Here is a 15,413-nt window from a genome sequence, read left to right as displayed (position 1 = left end):
TGGATTCGCCGTTGACGAACCACGTGCTCTTTGACCGCATTCGACTACCGACAGGTGGTGTTGTGGTGGTGACCTCTTCTCCTTGTGACCGACCGCATCATCGTCGCACATGCCATCGTTGATCGCATCTCACCCGCCTCCCACGAACGCCTCACGTTACCTTTGATCTTGCCTCACGCGTGCACCGCCGCTAGCGCCCTTCAGGGTCCCGAATCGCCAACTCCCTGTCCCAGACCCTCGCCCATCCCCCCTCCCACACCACCACCACCACCACCAATCCTCCTCTCGCCGCCGCCGCATTCCCACCAGGCCATACAATACTCTACACAAGCATAATCTTCCAGTTCACCACGTTGCGCGATCCACGCCCGGAGGCCTAGCCGCCTCTGCACCCCGCGGGGGCCACCAGCAGCAGCATGGGCAACATTTCCAGCAGGCTCGACGAGAGCTCGCCGTTGGTCCTGACTGATCAGGCGCGATGTCAGTTGCGGTCGCATGAACTTCACAGTCATACAGAGCTAATATCTGCGCAGTCGCCATATCCAGCATCAATGTCACCAATTCGAGAGGCCAGACATTACTACGCCTATCGCCAAATGCATTCCCCGCTACCAGATATACCGCCCAGAGAGAAGCACCCGACGATACCCCGATTGAGTATATACAGGTAGGTTTGAGTGCAATGCGCTGCGGTGGGCTTCCATACTGATCATTGGAGCAGGACCCAGAGAGCATCGCCAACGGCCTCCCTCCCTCCTTCCTCATTCGCCTTTCCAACAGCGAAGAACTCTACTTCACCTTTACCTTTGTCGTGCGACAACAGAGCTCGTCAACTGCTCCCCCCAATGCGCCCGCGAACGGGACCACCCCAGCGGTGGTCGACACGCAGATCTCAGGGCTGACGTGGATATTTGCCTCGACGGCGAAAGAGGTGGAGAATCTGGTGGTGCGAGAGTTCCATTCAGATCCAAACTTGCACAAGAATCCAAATGTACAGCTCGTGGGCGACTATGCGACGGCAGGGAGCTCGAGTGTGCAGTCTACCTGGTCGTGGAAATGGCGACCGCCGAAACAAGCTGAAGATAGAGGAGGTGGATGGCGGACAAGCTGCAGTTTTGTCGAGTACAATCAGCGTGCGCATCGACTGGACACATTGGCGAGCTTCAGTTTCTGGGTGCAGAATACACAGCGATTCCCTGGATCGCTGCCAAAGTCACCGCGACTGGACAGATTAGAGGTCAACCTCCCACCAAGGCTACGAGTGCCATCGACACAATCGATCGAATCGAGAGTCAGCAATGTGAGTGATTCAGAAGGAGAAGGCAGTGGAAGCTACAAGGACTACAAGGAGCCACAATCGCCAATGTTTGATCCCATACCCGAGAACAGCCTTGGACTCGCACAGACTATGACCATGTCTACCACTGGGCCAGTGAAAGTGGATGTGGCGACCTGCAAACCCGGTGAGGATCCGTCACTTAACGAGGATGGACCACTTTTCCGAGCTACAATGCGGTCCTTGGAGCAGAAGACGGGCAATATGCGAATCAAGATGAAGCGGGTGCTGAGGACAGCTGAAGCGGCCGAAGCTGCTCAGCAATCGTGCAACCAAGCAGTCTCGGATTTCACCCAGGCGTTGAAAGATGCGGCGAGCTCGAACGCGAATGCTGTGCAGCCTGCGCTGGAACACTACTTCGAGAAGATCGCAAAGGAGATTCTTCACTACGAGAAACAGAATACTTTCAATCTGCAGAAGCTGGTCATCGATCCCATCAGTCGGCTGTACAACCTGGAGATTAAGCAAGCTGACCTCAAGAAGCGCGAATTTGACGAAGAAAGCAAAGAATACTACGCCTACGTTGGGAAGTACCTTGGCCAGCGGACCGAATCGATGAAGGAGAAGAAGCAAAAATCAAGCGATGAGAAGTACCAAGCCAAGCGAAGGACCTTCGAGCTCAAACGTTTCGACTATTCGAGCTTCATGCACGATTTGCACGGCGGTCGAAAAGATCAAGAAGTACTCTCGCAGCTGACCAAGTACGCCGATGCGCAGACGAAGAGTTACTTGCAGACTGCAAAGAAGGTTGAGGCACTGGTGCCACAGCTCGACGCTTTGATCGCTGAAGTCAAGATCGCAGACCAAGACTTCCAGCTGCTGCGCAAAGAACGGGAAGAGAAGCGACGCATGCTCGAAACCAGCAATAAGCTCATTAGCGAGGACGGCAACGTCATTCCGCCAGGACTTTCACATTCTGGCTCAGTTAGAGACTCGTTGCGACCTGCTGAGAGCGAGTCGAGTCGGGCAGTCAGCCTTAGTGGAGCCGCATCATTGTCGACTTCGCCGCCAAGTACTGTTGCGCCGCCAGTGCAGGCTCCGGTGAACGGAATGCTTAGCACTCCTGCCGCTACTACTTCAGCACTGTCCAGCAGTCCTAACGACAAGTTCAAGGGCATTCGAGATCTGCAGGAGAACGCGGGAACGAATACGAACGGCGGCGCCATGAGAAAGGAAGGACTTCTGTGGGCGCTAAGCAGGCCTGGCAGTCATGTCGATCCCAAGGGCATTGGCAAGCCAGGATGGCATAAGTTCTGGATCGTGCTGGACCAAGGCAGACTCTCAGAATACGTCAACTGGAAGGAGAAGCTCGATCTGCACATGGAGCCTATTGACCTTCGCATGGCGTCGGTACGAGAGGCGCGCAATTCTGATCGACGGTTCTGTTTCGAAGTCATCACACCACAGTTCACCCGTGTATACCAAGCACCATCTGAGGAAGACATGAGATCGTGGATTGGAGCCATCAACAACGCACTGCAAAGCGCTTTCGAAAACAAAGAACGGCTGCCAAGCTCGCCATCACCTGCACAACCCAGTTCACACCGAAAGGATATTGCGGCCGTATTGACTGGGAAGAGTTCTTCGTTCTCGGGGCATCGTCAGACCTCGAACCCTAACCGGCACGAGGCTGCGAAGGCCGTGAGCAGGTACTCTTCTACAGGCGACAAGCCTGCGTACAAGCGCAACGACAGCAATACCGAGGGCGAGCCGTCCGCTCTCCTGCAACGCATTCGCAATGCCGACGAGGGCAACAAGATCTGTGCGGACTGTGGCTCAGACAGCAAAGTCGACTGGTGTTCGATTAACTTGGGCGTGCTGCTCTGCATCGAGTGCAGTGGGATCCATCGTTCGCTTGGCACCCACATCTCCAAGGTGCGGTCGTTGACACTGGACACGGCTGCGTTTACGCAAGATATCATCGAAGTGCTGCTCCTCATCGGCAACCGCGTCAGCAACATGATCTGGGAGGCCAAACTGGACCGGTTCTTGAAGCCGTCGCCACACTCGACTCGAGAGCAAAGGCTTCATTTCATCACGGCCAAGTACAGCGATCGGACATATGTTCAACTCGGACCTGGAACGCAGTTGCCCGATGACCACCTCCTGACTAGCATTAAGAAGAACGACATTCAGAACGTGTTGCATGCGGTGGCGCTGCGGGCGAATCCTAATGCTCATGACCGGTCACGAAACACGCATGCGATCTTCCTCGCGTTGGTTGCTGCAGATCCTCCAGCGCCTGGTGGCTTCCATTCTCCTGGGCTGTCGTCTTCGAGCATACGAGTGCCATCCGGCCAGACATCTGCAACAACGCCGCCGAGGCCTTCTAGCCCAATGCCACGGAAGCCGTTCCCTGTTGCCGAGTTGCTTCTGCAAAATGGAGCAGAGATCCCGACCGAGCCTTCACCCTTCCCACTATCAGACGCCGCAAAGATGTACATCGAATTCAAAAACGACCTTCGAATGGGCAAGACCTCCGCCAGCGCCGGCAAGGAAGCCAACGGCGACAACCTCTCACCACTCCCAGCATCCCTCGGCAACGGTCCCTCACCCGTCTTAAAAGACCGCGAACGGCTCCTGAAGCGCAACAGCGGCGGCCGCCCCAAAAGCCGCGCCAGCCTCGCCAGCGACGCCCTCGAAAGCCTAAAGATGTAGCATTTCAACCCGGACTCCTCCTCGTGTATACACAAACAGCTTGGGCTAACGACTCCTCCCCCGCACAGCAAAGTCCGCCACATGCGCGACCGCTCCCGCTCCCGAAGTCGTCAGCGTCACCGATCGCGCAGTCGCCCGGCGTCCCTGACGATGCGCGCCCATTGGAGCGGTGGGCTCGACGGCGCGTATGATGAGTTCCCCGCGGGCGGGGGGCTTCATCTTCATCTCCAGCAGCAGCAGGCGCAGTTTGGCGTTGTCAAGTGGGCGCCGATTATGGCGGGGATTAAGGAGAGGATTTTGGGGTTGCGGAGGAGGGCGAATACTGCTCCCGCGAGGGTGGAGAGCGGGACGTTGGGGACTTTGAGGTTGAGAGGGCGGAGCTCTGTTGGTTGAGATGGTGATGAAGTCTCGTCGACGAGTGGGTTGTGCTGATTCTGCTGCTGCTGTTGCGGTGGTGGATTTTTTGGAGCGCGTGAGATGTGTTCTGTGCGCTGTATTTTGCATGAGAAGGGATCCCTTGTTGAGGGACTTCGTTGTTATATTGTTCTTACAAGGACATTAGATGCGGATGATAATGCATAATGGATAATGAAAATGGGGAAACAATTCTGTGTGCAACGAAGTTCACATTCATTTTCAGTTTTTCCTCTTTGTAATGAACAACTCTCCTTCGAATTGACATCTCACCCCCTCAAAGGCAAAACATGCTGCACCAACGCACTCTGCCTACAAAGCGGACACAGCGGCTGCTCCCTCAACCAATCCGTCACACACGTCCAGCAAAACACATGCCCGCACGTCGTGACCGAGGGATCCTTCATCGCCTCCAGGCACAGCGTGCATTTCCTCCCCTGCTTGCTCTCGATCCACTGCATCGGCTCAGGGTCCTTCAGATCGTATCGGTGGCCGTTCGCGAGCGGCGTGTGCGTGACTTGGGCGACGCGGCGTTTGATGACTTCCGGGTCGTTGCCGCGGGGGTTGGCTTCGAAGAGGAGGGGCGTGTTGAAGTGGTTCTCGGCGCCTAGTTCGACGCCGCTGTCGATGACCGCGGAGCCGCCGTCCAGCGCGTTGGTTCCGTTCGGGCCGAGGGAGAGCTGGACGTTCTGCTCCTGGACTTTCTGATACGTCGTTTGCATGTGCAGATACGCCTGCACGACCATTTGCACGACGAGCAGCACGCCCAGGACTTCGTAGCCGGCGCGTTGGTCGGACTCTTCGAGTTTGCGCGTGAAGATGTAGCGCAGGCCGAAGACGCGTTTGCTGAGCTGGTAGTAGGCGCCCGTGAAGTAGAAGACGGCGAGGCTGACGGCGTAGATGGGGGCCGGGGAGGTGATGGAGTCGAGGTGTTTGAGGATGTATTCCTGGAATTGGGCGGATTTGGTGGGAGGGTGTTTGGCGCGGGTGGGGGAGGACATGCGTCTGTGGTGGGCTTTTCGGAGGGTCTTCTCCAGTTTGGCACGCAGGCGTTTGCGGAAGGCGGGGAGGAAGCGGTTTAGGATGTAGGGGAGGAGGACTGAGGAGAGGATGTATCCGGAGCGTCTGGCGATGGAGGGGAGGCGGTTGGAGTCATCTTCGACTTGGACTATGTCGCAGTACTCCTCGCCCAGGGTGCGGTTTCCCAGGAAGGTGGTCAGGCCTAGATAGAGGAGTTCGGTGAAGACGGAGGCTTCGTTGGCCCATTTGTGTTCGGAGCGTGTGCCATACAGGGCGCGGATCACGGAGGAGAGGTGTGTTAGGAGGGTGCTTTGGAAGTAGGCGTCCTTTTGGTTGGCGCGGATTATGTCTGGTGCGGCAGCCCAGGGGTAGTTGAAGGTGCGGGCTGGGTCTGATGCTAGCGATTTGCCGCTGTCTCGGACGTGGTCCGACATCTTCTGTTGTTGTCCTGATGGAGTGAGGTCGTTTCTCGAGAGCTCATGTTGTCGGCTTTCACGGTCACGCTAACGATGTTTCCTACCTCGGCGCGGGAGTGGCCGCGTGGCCAAAGCTCAACTCTTAGCCTTTCACCTCCATCGACTTCAGGTCCTCTGTACCTGCAGCAGCAAAAAGTACATGATCCGTATTCGCACCATGAAACGACTACGTGCTGCCTCGCATGCTTCGCATTCCCGCATGCTTCGCATTCCGCACGGTTCGCCAATTTCACCATTAAAGGCAGCCAAGCCTCTCGCTCACCGTCATCAACTCAGCTGGGTCTTGGTTGCGCCGCGACTGCCGACGCCATCCGGGCTGATGATTCGCGGCCGCGCAGCAAGATGAGGCGGTGCTCTGTGCACAGCACAAAGCGGATCACTTGTTCCTGATATTTTAACTGCTGCTGACGGGGGCGACGCCCGCGACGTCATGTGGTGTGTGGTAGAGGAATTGCGTAAGTGTTTTTCAGTGTTTCGGTTTCTCCTTGCGCTCTCTCAGCCACGCTGCTTGCTCGGCAACCGTCCGTAGCGTGGACTTTCTATTTTGAAGGCCTTGGTCTGTGGTTGAAATACTTCGAAGCCCTTCTCTCGCGGTGTCTTCTTGCAGCCTTACATTTCCTCCTTACGAATCTAAACTATACAAGAACCTCTCGGATATAATGCATTTCTCACGATTCGCTCTTCTCCCGGCCGCCCTGGCTGCGGCCCAGGTGACCGAGATCTTGGACGGCATCAGCAGGTAAGTCTTGTGGTTCATCAAATCGACCCATGTCGCTGACCACTAGCTCGTAGCATTGTCTCAGACGTCACCGAAGTAGGAGGCGCAATCACATCTGGAGCCGTCTCAGTAGGACAAGAGATCACTTCTGTAGGCGGTAGCGTGTTCACCCGTTTGACGGATGCTGGAGGCAACGTGGTCAGGTGAGTGCCATAAGCAACACAGTTGTCGAATTTCAGTGCACTAATGAGTTGGTTTTAGCACGATTGTGTCTGATGCCGAATCCCTCGGCACGAGGATCACCAGCGTAGGAGGCTCTGTGTTCACTGCAAGTTAATCCCATACCAGTTACGACTTCAACAATCCGCTAACCATCCTCCAGGAAGTCACCAACGGCGCAGGCAGCGTCGTCTCCACCATCGTCAGCGATGCGGAATCTCTGGGCACGAGGATCACGAGTGTAGGAGGCTCGGTTTTCACTGCAATTGCACCCCATCCCCCCGAGCAATAGGACACTTCGCTGACTTCCTTCTAGGAAGCCACCAACGCTGCCGGCAGCGTCGTCTCCACCATCGCCAGCGACGCAGAATCGCTCGGCACGAGGATCACCAGCGTAGGAGGTTCCGTTTTCACCGTACGTCAACCCCATACCCCTTAACAAACAACAGATCAACTAACATCCCTCCAGGAAGCCACCAATGCCGCAGGCAGCGTCGTCTCGACCATCACCTCCGACGTCAACTCCGCCGCCACCGAAGCCACAGGCGCAGCGGGATCGGCTCTCTCAAGCGCTACGAGCACCACTGACACTGACTCTGGAGCCATGATCACCCCAGCCCCTCTCCTTGCTGGAGGTCTCCTTGGTGCTGGTATGGCTGTTGTTGCCATACTCTGATCAATGAGCGACTGGAGGCGAAATGGGTTTTGTGGGATGATTCGAGAAGTGTGTATTACCCGAGCCGAGGACAGGAGTCACGAATGCATGAATTGAGCGATAGTTGAGACTAGCGAGATATTGTATCAATGGCCTTTTACAAATCGTGCTTTTATCTCCACGCTGTCGGCCATTCCACTCTAATGGATATGTTGTTCCGGGGCAGTAATATGGAGTACTAGTCAGTTTTGCAGTGGGCGAGGCACAGTATTTTAGTTGGACAATTCAAGGAGTGCATGAAACATGGCTCGGAGTGTTCATCATAAGCCAATCTGTCACAGACGATGAAGGAAAGGTTATGAGGCAGCTGAGATATCAAGAATGTTTTTGAACTTGCGAATACATGTATATACAAAAACGCCCATGCTGTAGCCGTGGCTCCTTCCTCGTGCTCGCGCCGCTATTAAAACACCAACTGCCCTCTCTACCGCTTCCACCTTTTACGAAAACGCCATGCTCTTCTTGATCTCAGCGATAGCCAACGCTGGGTTGAGACCCTTAGGACATGTCCGACTGCAGTTCAAGATGGTGTGGCATCGGTACAAGCTCATGCTGTTGTTCAGCTGATCCTTACGCTGGGCGGTCTTCTCGTCGCGCGAGTCGGCGATCCAGCGGTAGGACTGCATGAGGACGGCTGGGCCGAGGTATTCTTCGCTGTTCCACCAGTATGATGGGCAGGAGGTGCTGCAGCAGGCGCAGAGGATGCACTCGTAGAGACCGTCGAGCTTTCGGCGATCCTCCTTGGATTGAAGGTTTTCCTTGCCCTGAGATCGATCAGCGCTGCGAAGACAACAGGTGTGGTTTGTTTGCTTACGTCTGGTGATGGAGTGTCTCGCTGCAGATAAGGCTTAATAGACTTGTACTGCTTGTAAAACTGGGTCAAATCGGGTACAAGGTCCTTGACGACGTAGGTGTGTGGCAATGGGTAGATTCTCGACTCCTTTGCGGTGTCTGTCGGAATTCGGCCTAGGGACGGTCAGTACGCGGTAGTGTGGCAATATCCCCTTGTACCTACACAAGCATGCCAATGTGTTCACACCGTCGATGTTCATAGCGCAGCTGCCACAGATACCCTCTCTGCAACTCCTTCGGAATGTCAAAGTCGGGTCAACCTCGTTCTTGATCCTGATCAATGCGTCCAGCATCATTGGGCCCGTCTTGTTCAAGTCTAGAGTGTACGATTGCATCTTGGGCTTGCTCGCAGGCTCGTCGGGGTTCCATCGGTAGATATTGAACGTCTTGATTCGCGAGTTCTCGTCTTTCTTGGGTTCGTGCTCGGTGCCAGTCTTGTTGGCTGGAATTGGTGGGCGAGATGCCGAGGTGGCCTCCGCGGTGGCTGCGATGGGCTCCTTGGTGTGCTCAATGGTGGTGGCCATGCCACGGCGGAAGACCTGGGGCGCGAAGCGCCGTGATGCGAGTCGTAGAGCCATGGTGTGATGTGTGGTGGTAGAGGGGAGAGGTGCGTGGTGAAGGCAAAGAGGTCAACAAGTCTTGAGGTCACTGAGTGTTTCTCGGCTACGAGCGACGGACGCTCAAGGGCCGGAACAGCCAATCACCATCTCTTGATTCGTCGGCTTGGCATCACGTGAGACCGATATTCCCGGGCAGGCCGGGCATTCCCGGCTGGCGATAGAATCACCCACAGAAACGAGGTCTCAAATTCGCAGCTGCCGTGTCCTTGACATTGCTGTCTTCGCCATTGAAGTCCAGACAAGCTGATGGTACAACATCCAACATCGACGGAGAGCTGCTCACCAGTACCTCCAGAGTCGACCAGCACGATGGCCGCCACGATCTCGAACGAAACTTAATCTCAGATTCTGCAGCTGCCAGCTCGACTCCCTCTACTTCCTCATTCGACCTACGCCGCCTATAACAGCTCCAATGCAAGCATCACGTGGGAGTGCCATGTTCAAATAGGTTGTTTATCTGGAGACCTGCTCATGAGGCACGCTGCCTTCGCTCGCATTCTGCACAGTGGGCGCGACTTGTCTTGGCGGAGGCCAGCAGGTCGACTTACCTCCTACACGGTTTCTACTCGCCGCGGTCACACAATGGCTCCTCGACGGCTACATGGGCCAACCAAACTCATTATCGACTTCGATGGAACGCTCACTGTCAACGACACTATGGCAATCCTTGGTCGACTGCCGAACAATCCTCCCATATCTTGGCGTGAAACTTCCGAGGCTTATATGAGAGATTATCAGGTATTCAAAGACACGCCTTACCCATGGAAGAACTATGATGAAGAAGAGTACAGTGGCTGGCTGGCGTCACGCAAATGGGTCGAGCAGCGCAGTGCACAGCGTGTACAGGATGCTGGCTTCTTCAGAGGCGTGACTAGACAGGATGTCCATGGCATTGTGGTGGCTGCTTTGGACGATGGTAGTCTTCTACTGCGAGATGGATGGCTGGACCTTTTCGAGTTGTTTGTGACCGGTCAGGAAGAGGAACAACCCACATCTGCCAGCAGCATCAGCATCATAAGCGTCAACTGGAGCGAATCGTTCATCCGACGGGCTTTGTGGCAAGCCGCTCAGCGGTCCAGCCACGCGTACAAGGCTGCCATATGCCATTACATTGACCGCATGGAGATCTACGCCAACGAGATCGAAGGACTTGACACACCTGAAGGCAGCTCAGGAGTCGTCTGTCGCGAGTCTGGACAGGACATCCGAACCAGTGACGACAAGCTAGGCTACATGCCTGATACGTCTTCTGCCCCAGTCGATGGGTCGAGCTCGTTGATAGTCTACTTGGGCGACTCTTCGACAGACTTCGATTGCTTGCTGACGGCCCACGTCGGAGTATGGGTCTCCGACGTGAGCTTCGAGCAGCATCAGCAGGCCTTCAAGGAGACGTTCAAGCCTTTCAATGGCTTTGTCCCTGAACCCTTGTCGAATGAGAGCATCACCACAGACATGATATGCTGGTCTCCAGATCTCCATCAAGTCTTGAATTTGTTGACGAAGCCGCGCTGAACTGACTACCATCAGCCATCCGAACTGGGTCGCTCCCAAGGTCAATCCCAAGGCAGCAGACTGAACTTGGTAAGTTCTAAACTCCTCTTCTACATCCATACCACCTTCAAATGATGAGCACACACGTTACCCAGCTCACTCAGATGCTTCGGCACATGCTGCGAAAACGTATTTTCCAACCATTTTTCTGATACTCGAAAACAACTCCGATGCCTACTGCTCTTTACATTTTGCTGTAGCAGATGCTGACTTCGATTTACAGATTCCTCGTGCTCGTGCTGCTGAACCGGTCTATCAAGCAATGTCCGGAGTAGATCCTTCGCGATTCGTATCCTGCTGCAGAGAGGCTTGTAGAACCAGCGTTTCTTTCGAGTTACTAGCTTGCCTAGGGATGCCGTCCCAAGCCCAAAAATGCTTCGCAAAGGTAGGGGTTAGTCTCATAGATAGCACGATGAATCAAAGATTGAAGTGATCTCAATTGCATTTCGAACATTCATGCATTTCATGTTCCGATGGTAGCCTGACTCCGCTCGCCATGCTGTACACAGCTCCTTTCGCGAAGCGTGATATCGTACACAAGCCTCTACTCTGTCCTCCACCATGCTCTACCCCCTCACACGTCTAATCCTTCTTGAGTGGCGCGTACGTCTCCTCAATGCCATCCTTGGTGATGATCATCGTCTGCAGCCCATCACCAACCTCAATATGTCTCTCCACAGCACTCGTAAACGCATCATTGACCAGCTGCTCGACATGCGCTCTCGGCAGCGGCTGAGGCTTGAGAGGCTCCTTGCCGAAGCCCTGCGGCTGCGCTGCGTCGTACTGGTTCTTCAGGTTCACCTGGTTGTCCAAGAACGGCATGATCAACGAGCTCGCCGCTCCCGCCGCACGACACTGCTCCCGCTCATACGATCCCACGGGATCATAGCTGTACAGCGCACCCTTGCCCTCCTCATCAATGCCGCCCAGAATCGCCGTGACGTAGTAGGGGAAGAATCGCTTCGAGTAGAGGATATGCGAGAGGCGTTGAGCGCAGGCGCCCACGGAGATGTCCTTGCCGTGCTGGTACTTGTACATCTTGACGACGGTGTCGAGGCGCTCTTTCAGGGCGCGGCCGTCTGCGGCGAAACCCACGACGGAGAGGACGATTTTCGAGCCGGTGTTGTTGGGGCCGTCGCCGCCGATTTTGAAGAGTTTGGGGGCGTAGCGTGTGTTGATGTTGTAGCCGGAGGTGGATCGGGTGTCGCCTGCGAGGATGGCGAAGTCCTGGCCGCTGATTCCGAGGGTGGAGCCGCCGTTGTCGGTGTAGCTGGATGGCAAGCGTTAGTATGAGTATAGGAGATTGATGGTGCTTTTGCATACGGGTAGAAAGCGTGCTGCCGGGGTTCTGAATGGCTCGTGGGTTGTTGTGCGAATGAGTAGCTGGGTTGGTCGAGCATCGACTGGGCGTTGAAGAGGGAGGCCATGGTGGCCGGTGGTAGCTCGTTCGGAATGAAGCTTCAGTGGGTGGTGGTCTCAATGTTGATCTGAGTTGTGCGGAGGCTCGATGAGGGCGTTGTTGGAGGTGATGCTCGTGATGGTTGTTGCTTGACGTGAGGCTCCAAAGCAGCGACGCGGCAAGAGCTGGTAGCTGCTACACGGGGAAGGTCTGCCGAGTGAGGTCCGAAGTCTTGGCGCAAAAAGTTCCCGCCCCAGTGCCCTCAGGTTGGAATTTCTGATCGACGACTTCTCCGCAACTGCCCACGAGCAAGTGAGTTTCTAAAGCGGTTCTCTCGAGACGAACAGACATCAACCCAGAGAGTGCGAAAGAACAAAGATTCAAATCACGAGCACGAATACAATACCATGCCCGCACCGACCGCTCTCCAAAGAGCGCCAGAGCCTCTGGCTGTCGAAGAGACGATCCACGATGCAACACAGGTAGCAGAAGAAGATACTCTCGACCTTGCCTCCTCTGGCGCACAAGACGAACCTCCGCAAGACACTGAAATGGAGGTAGATGCACAGAACGACTCACTCTTCGCCCCCGAACAAGCCTCGAAATCCGCCCACCGAGCCGAAGAGCGCAAAGTACGAGTGCCACCACACCGCATGAGCCCGCTCAAGAACAGCTGGACCAAAATTTACCCTCCCCTCGTCGAGCACCTGAAACTGCAAGTGCGGATGAACATTGCGAAGAAGGCGGTCGAGCTGAGGACATCATCGCACACGACCGATACAGGTGCGATTCAGAAAGGCGCGGACTTCATTCAAGCATTCTGCTTGGGCTTCGATCTGGACGACGCGATTGCTTTGTTGAGACTTGACGATCTCTACATTCAGTCGTTCGAGATCAAGGACGTCAAGTCGCTGGAGGGGGAGCACATGAGCAGAGCGATTGGGCGGATAGCGGGCAAGGATGGCAAGACGAAGTTTGCGATTGAGAATGCGAGTCGGACGAGAATTGTGCTGGCTGATCAGAAGGTACACATTCTGGGAGGGTTCAAGAACATTCATATCGCGAGAGAGGCGGTGGTCAGCTTGATTTTGGGTAGTCCTCCGGGCAAGGTGTATGGCAACCTGAGGACTGTGGCGGGGAGGATGAAGGAGAGGTTTTGAAGTGCGGGAGGTTAAGACATTGTCCGATTAGCGTTGGCGTTCAGTTGTACTGGGCTTTTACAGAGAGAGTGATGATATGAAGCTCAGGACGAGTCATCTTTCCATGCTTCAAAAGTAAACCTGGCCTAGTCTACCCTCCATCGGTCTTTAGATGACCTAGCAGCCCACGGCAGCAGACAGGCTCGTCAAGACAAGACTTCTTCAAGGCACATTATTTCCGTAACTATGACTCGCCAGCGCTATGTGCGTGAAGAGCTGTCTCTGAACCCCTGCGAGACGGTCGCGTGGCTGCCTGCCTGCCTGTATCCAGTCGTTCCTGCCGTCTTCACAGCTCAAGCAATAGTCAGAGAAACAGCGACCGGCGGTAGATCTGATCCCGATATGGAAGTCGCAGCACGCTAACCTTATCCCTGGATCAAAAGAGTGCCTGAGGCTCCATTCTGCCCGCGCGAGCGGGACGAACCTTAAATCGAGACATAAGTATTTCGAAATTTCCGCCGGATGCTCTCATCTCTCCTTCTTCCTCCATACTTACCTTGAGAGGGTGTGCTCGCTCATGAATGAGTTACACCTAGTCACAGCTCCTGCATTGCACAGCGCGGCGAGAAGTGGCTACGAGTCTCCTTCGGGGGCCTCGGTCTCGCAATTTTTGCTGGCTGCCCTGCTCGCACTGCGACGCCTTTTTCATCAGATGCTTGAGCTGCTGCTTGGGCCTGGAGAAGACTGCTGCCTTCATCGATATCAATGATTGACCTCACTATGCCGTCGCGTCATCACTTCACTGATGTTGCCGACTCATGATGAAGACGATTGCGACGGCGACGACACTTGACTGCGCTGCTGGACAAGTCCCCGATCGCAACGCCTGAGCACGTCGTCGCTTCAACATCACGAGCGCCAGCACATCGTCAACCACCAATGCCCATCAAAGCTAGCTTCTGATCATTCCGTGAAGAAGAAGTACCAGACAAGAACACCTGCCAGCATCACTTCACTGACCACAATCGCCGCCATCCTCTTCTTCGCCTCCGCCCTCTCCACCCTCTTCCCATGCACCACCGCCCTCCGCTTATCGAACCCACCACTCGCATTCTCATTCGGAAACTCCCTCATTGGCACCTCCTCCCCCAGCAACAAACAAATCGGCGCCCACCCATCCCTCACCTCCCAATCCACCCACTCCCTCCCCTGCCTCCTTAACTCCTCCTCCATCGCCGCATAATGCCGCGCATACCACTCCTTCCCATTCCGCGCGAAATCGAAATCCGTCTCCCGCCGCACCCAGTACAGCATGCGGCCGATCCAAAACGCCTCGGCGTCGAACCATTGGCGGCTCCAGGAGGCCCAGTCCATGTTGATTTTGTCGATGGTGTTGAGTTGGCTGCGGTGCCAGGCGTCGAGGTCGGATCGGCGGTTCAGGATTACTTTGGCGTTGGGGTATGCGCGGAGGAGCTCGATGCCGAAGGACGCCATGGGGAGGTCGGTGGTGGCCATGCAGTGGCCGAGGACTTTGTCGAAGTCGGCGGCGGTGAGGGCGGAGCGGTTGGGAGGGGAGCTGTATTTGGCGCGGTTGAGGCGTTCGATTTGGATGCCGGTTTTGATGTTCTGGGTTGGAGGGATCAGTTTCGAGGATGGGCGAGGTTTGCTGGGGATGGATACTACTGACTTCTTCCGTCATGAAATACCAGCCATGAGCGACATCGTCGTAGCCCAGCTCGCCGAAGGCGTTGCGGAGGGAGTCTGTGCCCGTTCGACCAAGGCCAAGACATAGGACTTTGAGGTCTCGGTCACGACGTCTCAAGTCCTCTTGAAGAGGGAAGATGAGTTTGAGAATCCATATCGGAACGTATGAAAGAAGCGTATGCTCGAGTAGCACAGGCATCTTTCATCAGAAGCAGTAATCGATGAAAGAAAAAGGAGACAACAGCCTGGCCTGGACTACTTTATTTGACATTGGGTTTTTGGTCCATTAAAGCTGCTTGCTCAGCTCGCGCGGCTGAATAATAAAAGGCTCGTCTCTTAGGATAGTGCCTCAGCATCCTTCGAGGATGGAACCGCTATCCATTCAGGCCGTACAGCTCCGAGTCTGGCGCTGCCCCAAATGGGAAATTTGGGCAGAAGATATACTTGGAGCAGTTTACCTACCGTCATCGCTCCACCCAGTGGTGAACGACACGGCGCCATCATGCCTTTGCTTTCGCGTACGACTAAGCGCTCGATCATTGTTTCGATTGCTCAGACATCTGGCAAGTATTGGGATGAGTGTTACTTTGAA

At 55.2% G+C, this 15,413-nt stretch overlaps 8 protein-coding genes across 8 annotated transcripts; 4 read left to right on the top strand and 4 right to left on the bottom strand.

Annotated features, from left to right (window-relative positions):
- Nucleotides 1–416: 416 nt before the first annotated feature.
- M409DRAFT_65302 (uncharacterized protein) lies at nucleotides 417–3,994 on the top strand (the record flags this gene model as incomplete). The annotated part of the gene is made up of 3 exons (XM_033816447.1): nucleotides 417–480; nucleotides 534–667; nucleotides 722–3,994. 3 exons carry the CDS (start codon nucleotides 417–419, stop codon nucleotides 3,992–3,994), a joined length of 3,471 nt encoding a protein of 1,156 aa, XP_033669857.1.
- A 683-nt stretch (nucleotides 3,995–4,677) lies between these two features.
- Nucleotides 4,678–5,862, bottom strand: M409DRAFT_20980 (uncharacterized protein; the record flags this gene model as incomplete). The annotated part of the gene is made up of 1 exon (XM_033805647.1): nucleotides 4,678–5,862. The coding sequence occupies one exon, from the start codon at nucleotides 5,860–5,862 to the stop codon at nucleotides 4,678–4,680; it is 1,185 nt and encodes a 394-aa protein (XP_033669856.1).
- Nucleotides 5,863–6,563: 701 nt separating this feature from the next.
- On the top strand, nucleotides 6,564–7,517 carry M409DRAFT_20979 (uncharacterized protein; the record flags this gene model as incomplete). Its single annotated transcript, XM_033805646.1, has 6 exons — nucleotides 6,564–6,643; nucleotides 6,697–6,825; nucleotides 6,884–6,929; nucleotides 7,005–7,082; nucleotides 7,158–7,256; nucleotides 7,311–7,517. The coding sequence occupies 6 exons, from the start codon at nucleotides 6,564–6,566 to the stop codon at nucleotides 7,515–7,517; spliced, it is 639 nt and encodes a 212-aa protein (XP_033669855.1).
- Nucleotides 7,518–7,996: 479 nt separating this feature from the next.
- M409DRAFT_52945 (uncharacterized protein) lies at nucleotides 7,997–8,986 on the bottom strand (the record flags this gene model as incomplete). The annotated part of the gene is made up of 3 exons (XM_033812221.1): nucleotides 7,997–8,320; nucleotides 8,371–8,522; nucleotides 8,572–8,986. 3 exons carry the CDS (start codon nucleotides 8,984–8,986, stop codon nucleotides 7,997–7,999), a joined length of 891 nt encoding a protein of 296 aa, XP_033669854.1.
- Nucleotides 8,987–9,610: 624 nt separating this feature from the next.
- M409DRAFT_20977 (uncharacterized protein) lies at nucleotides 9,611–10,540 on the top strand (the record flags this gene model as incomplete). The annotated part of the gene is made up of 1 exon (XM_033805645.1): nucleotides 9,611–10,540. The coding sequence occupies one exon, from the start codon at nucleotides 9,611–9,613 to the stop codon at nucleotides 10,538–10,540; it is 930 nt and encodes a 309-aa protein (XP_033669853.1).
- Nucleotides 10,541–11,161: 621 nt separating this feature from the next.
- Nucleotides 11,162–12,006, bottom strand: M409DRAFT_20976 (uncharacterized protein; the record flags this gene model as incomplete). Its single annotated transcript, XM_033805644.1, has 2 exons — nucleotides 11,162–11,849; nucleotides 11,903–12,006. 2 exons carry the CDS (start codon nucleotides 12,004–12,006, stop codon nucleotides 11,162–11,164), a joined length of 792 nt encoding a protein of 263 aa, XP_033669852.1.
- Nucleotides 12,007–12,385: 379 nt separating this feature from the next.
- Nucleotides 12,386–13,138, top strand: M409DRAFT_20975 (uncharacterized protein; the record flags this gene model as incomplete). Its single annotated transcript, XM_033805643.1, has 1 exon — nucleotides 12,386–13,138. One exon carries the CDS (start codon nucleotides 12,386–12,388, stop codon nucleotides 13,136–13,138), a length of 753 nt encoding a protein of 250 aa, XP_033669851.1.
- Nucleotides 13,139–14,080: 942 nt separating this feature from the next.
- Nucleotides 14,081–15,020, bottom strand: M409DRAFT_20974 (uncharacterized protein; the record flags this gene model as incomplete). Its single annotated transcript, XM_033805642.1, has 2 exons — nucleotides 14,081–14,743; nucleotides 14,805–15,020. 2 exons carry the CDS (start codon nucleotides 15,018–15,020, stop codon nucleotides 14,081–14,083), a joined length of 879 nt encoding a protein of 292 aa, XP_033669850.1.
- Between the last annotated feature and the right edge of the window lie 393 nt (nucleotides 15,021–15,413).

Source organism: Zasmidium cellare (assembly GCF_010093935.1).
Source record: "Zasmidium cellare ATCC 36951 unplaced genomic scaffold M409scaffold_11, whole genome shotgun sequence".
In the NCBI taxonomy this organism is placed as follows: Eukaryota; Fungi; Ascomycota; class Dothideomycetes; order Mycosphaerellales; family Mycosphaerellaceae; genus Zasmidium; species Zasmidium cellare.
The sequence above is the reverse complement of the archived record's forward strand: the minus strand, read 5'-3'. Positions and strand labels throughout refer to the sequence as shown.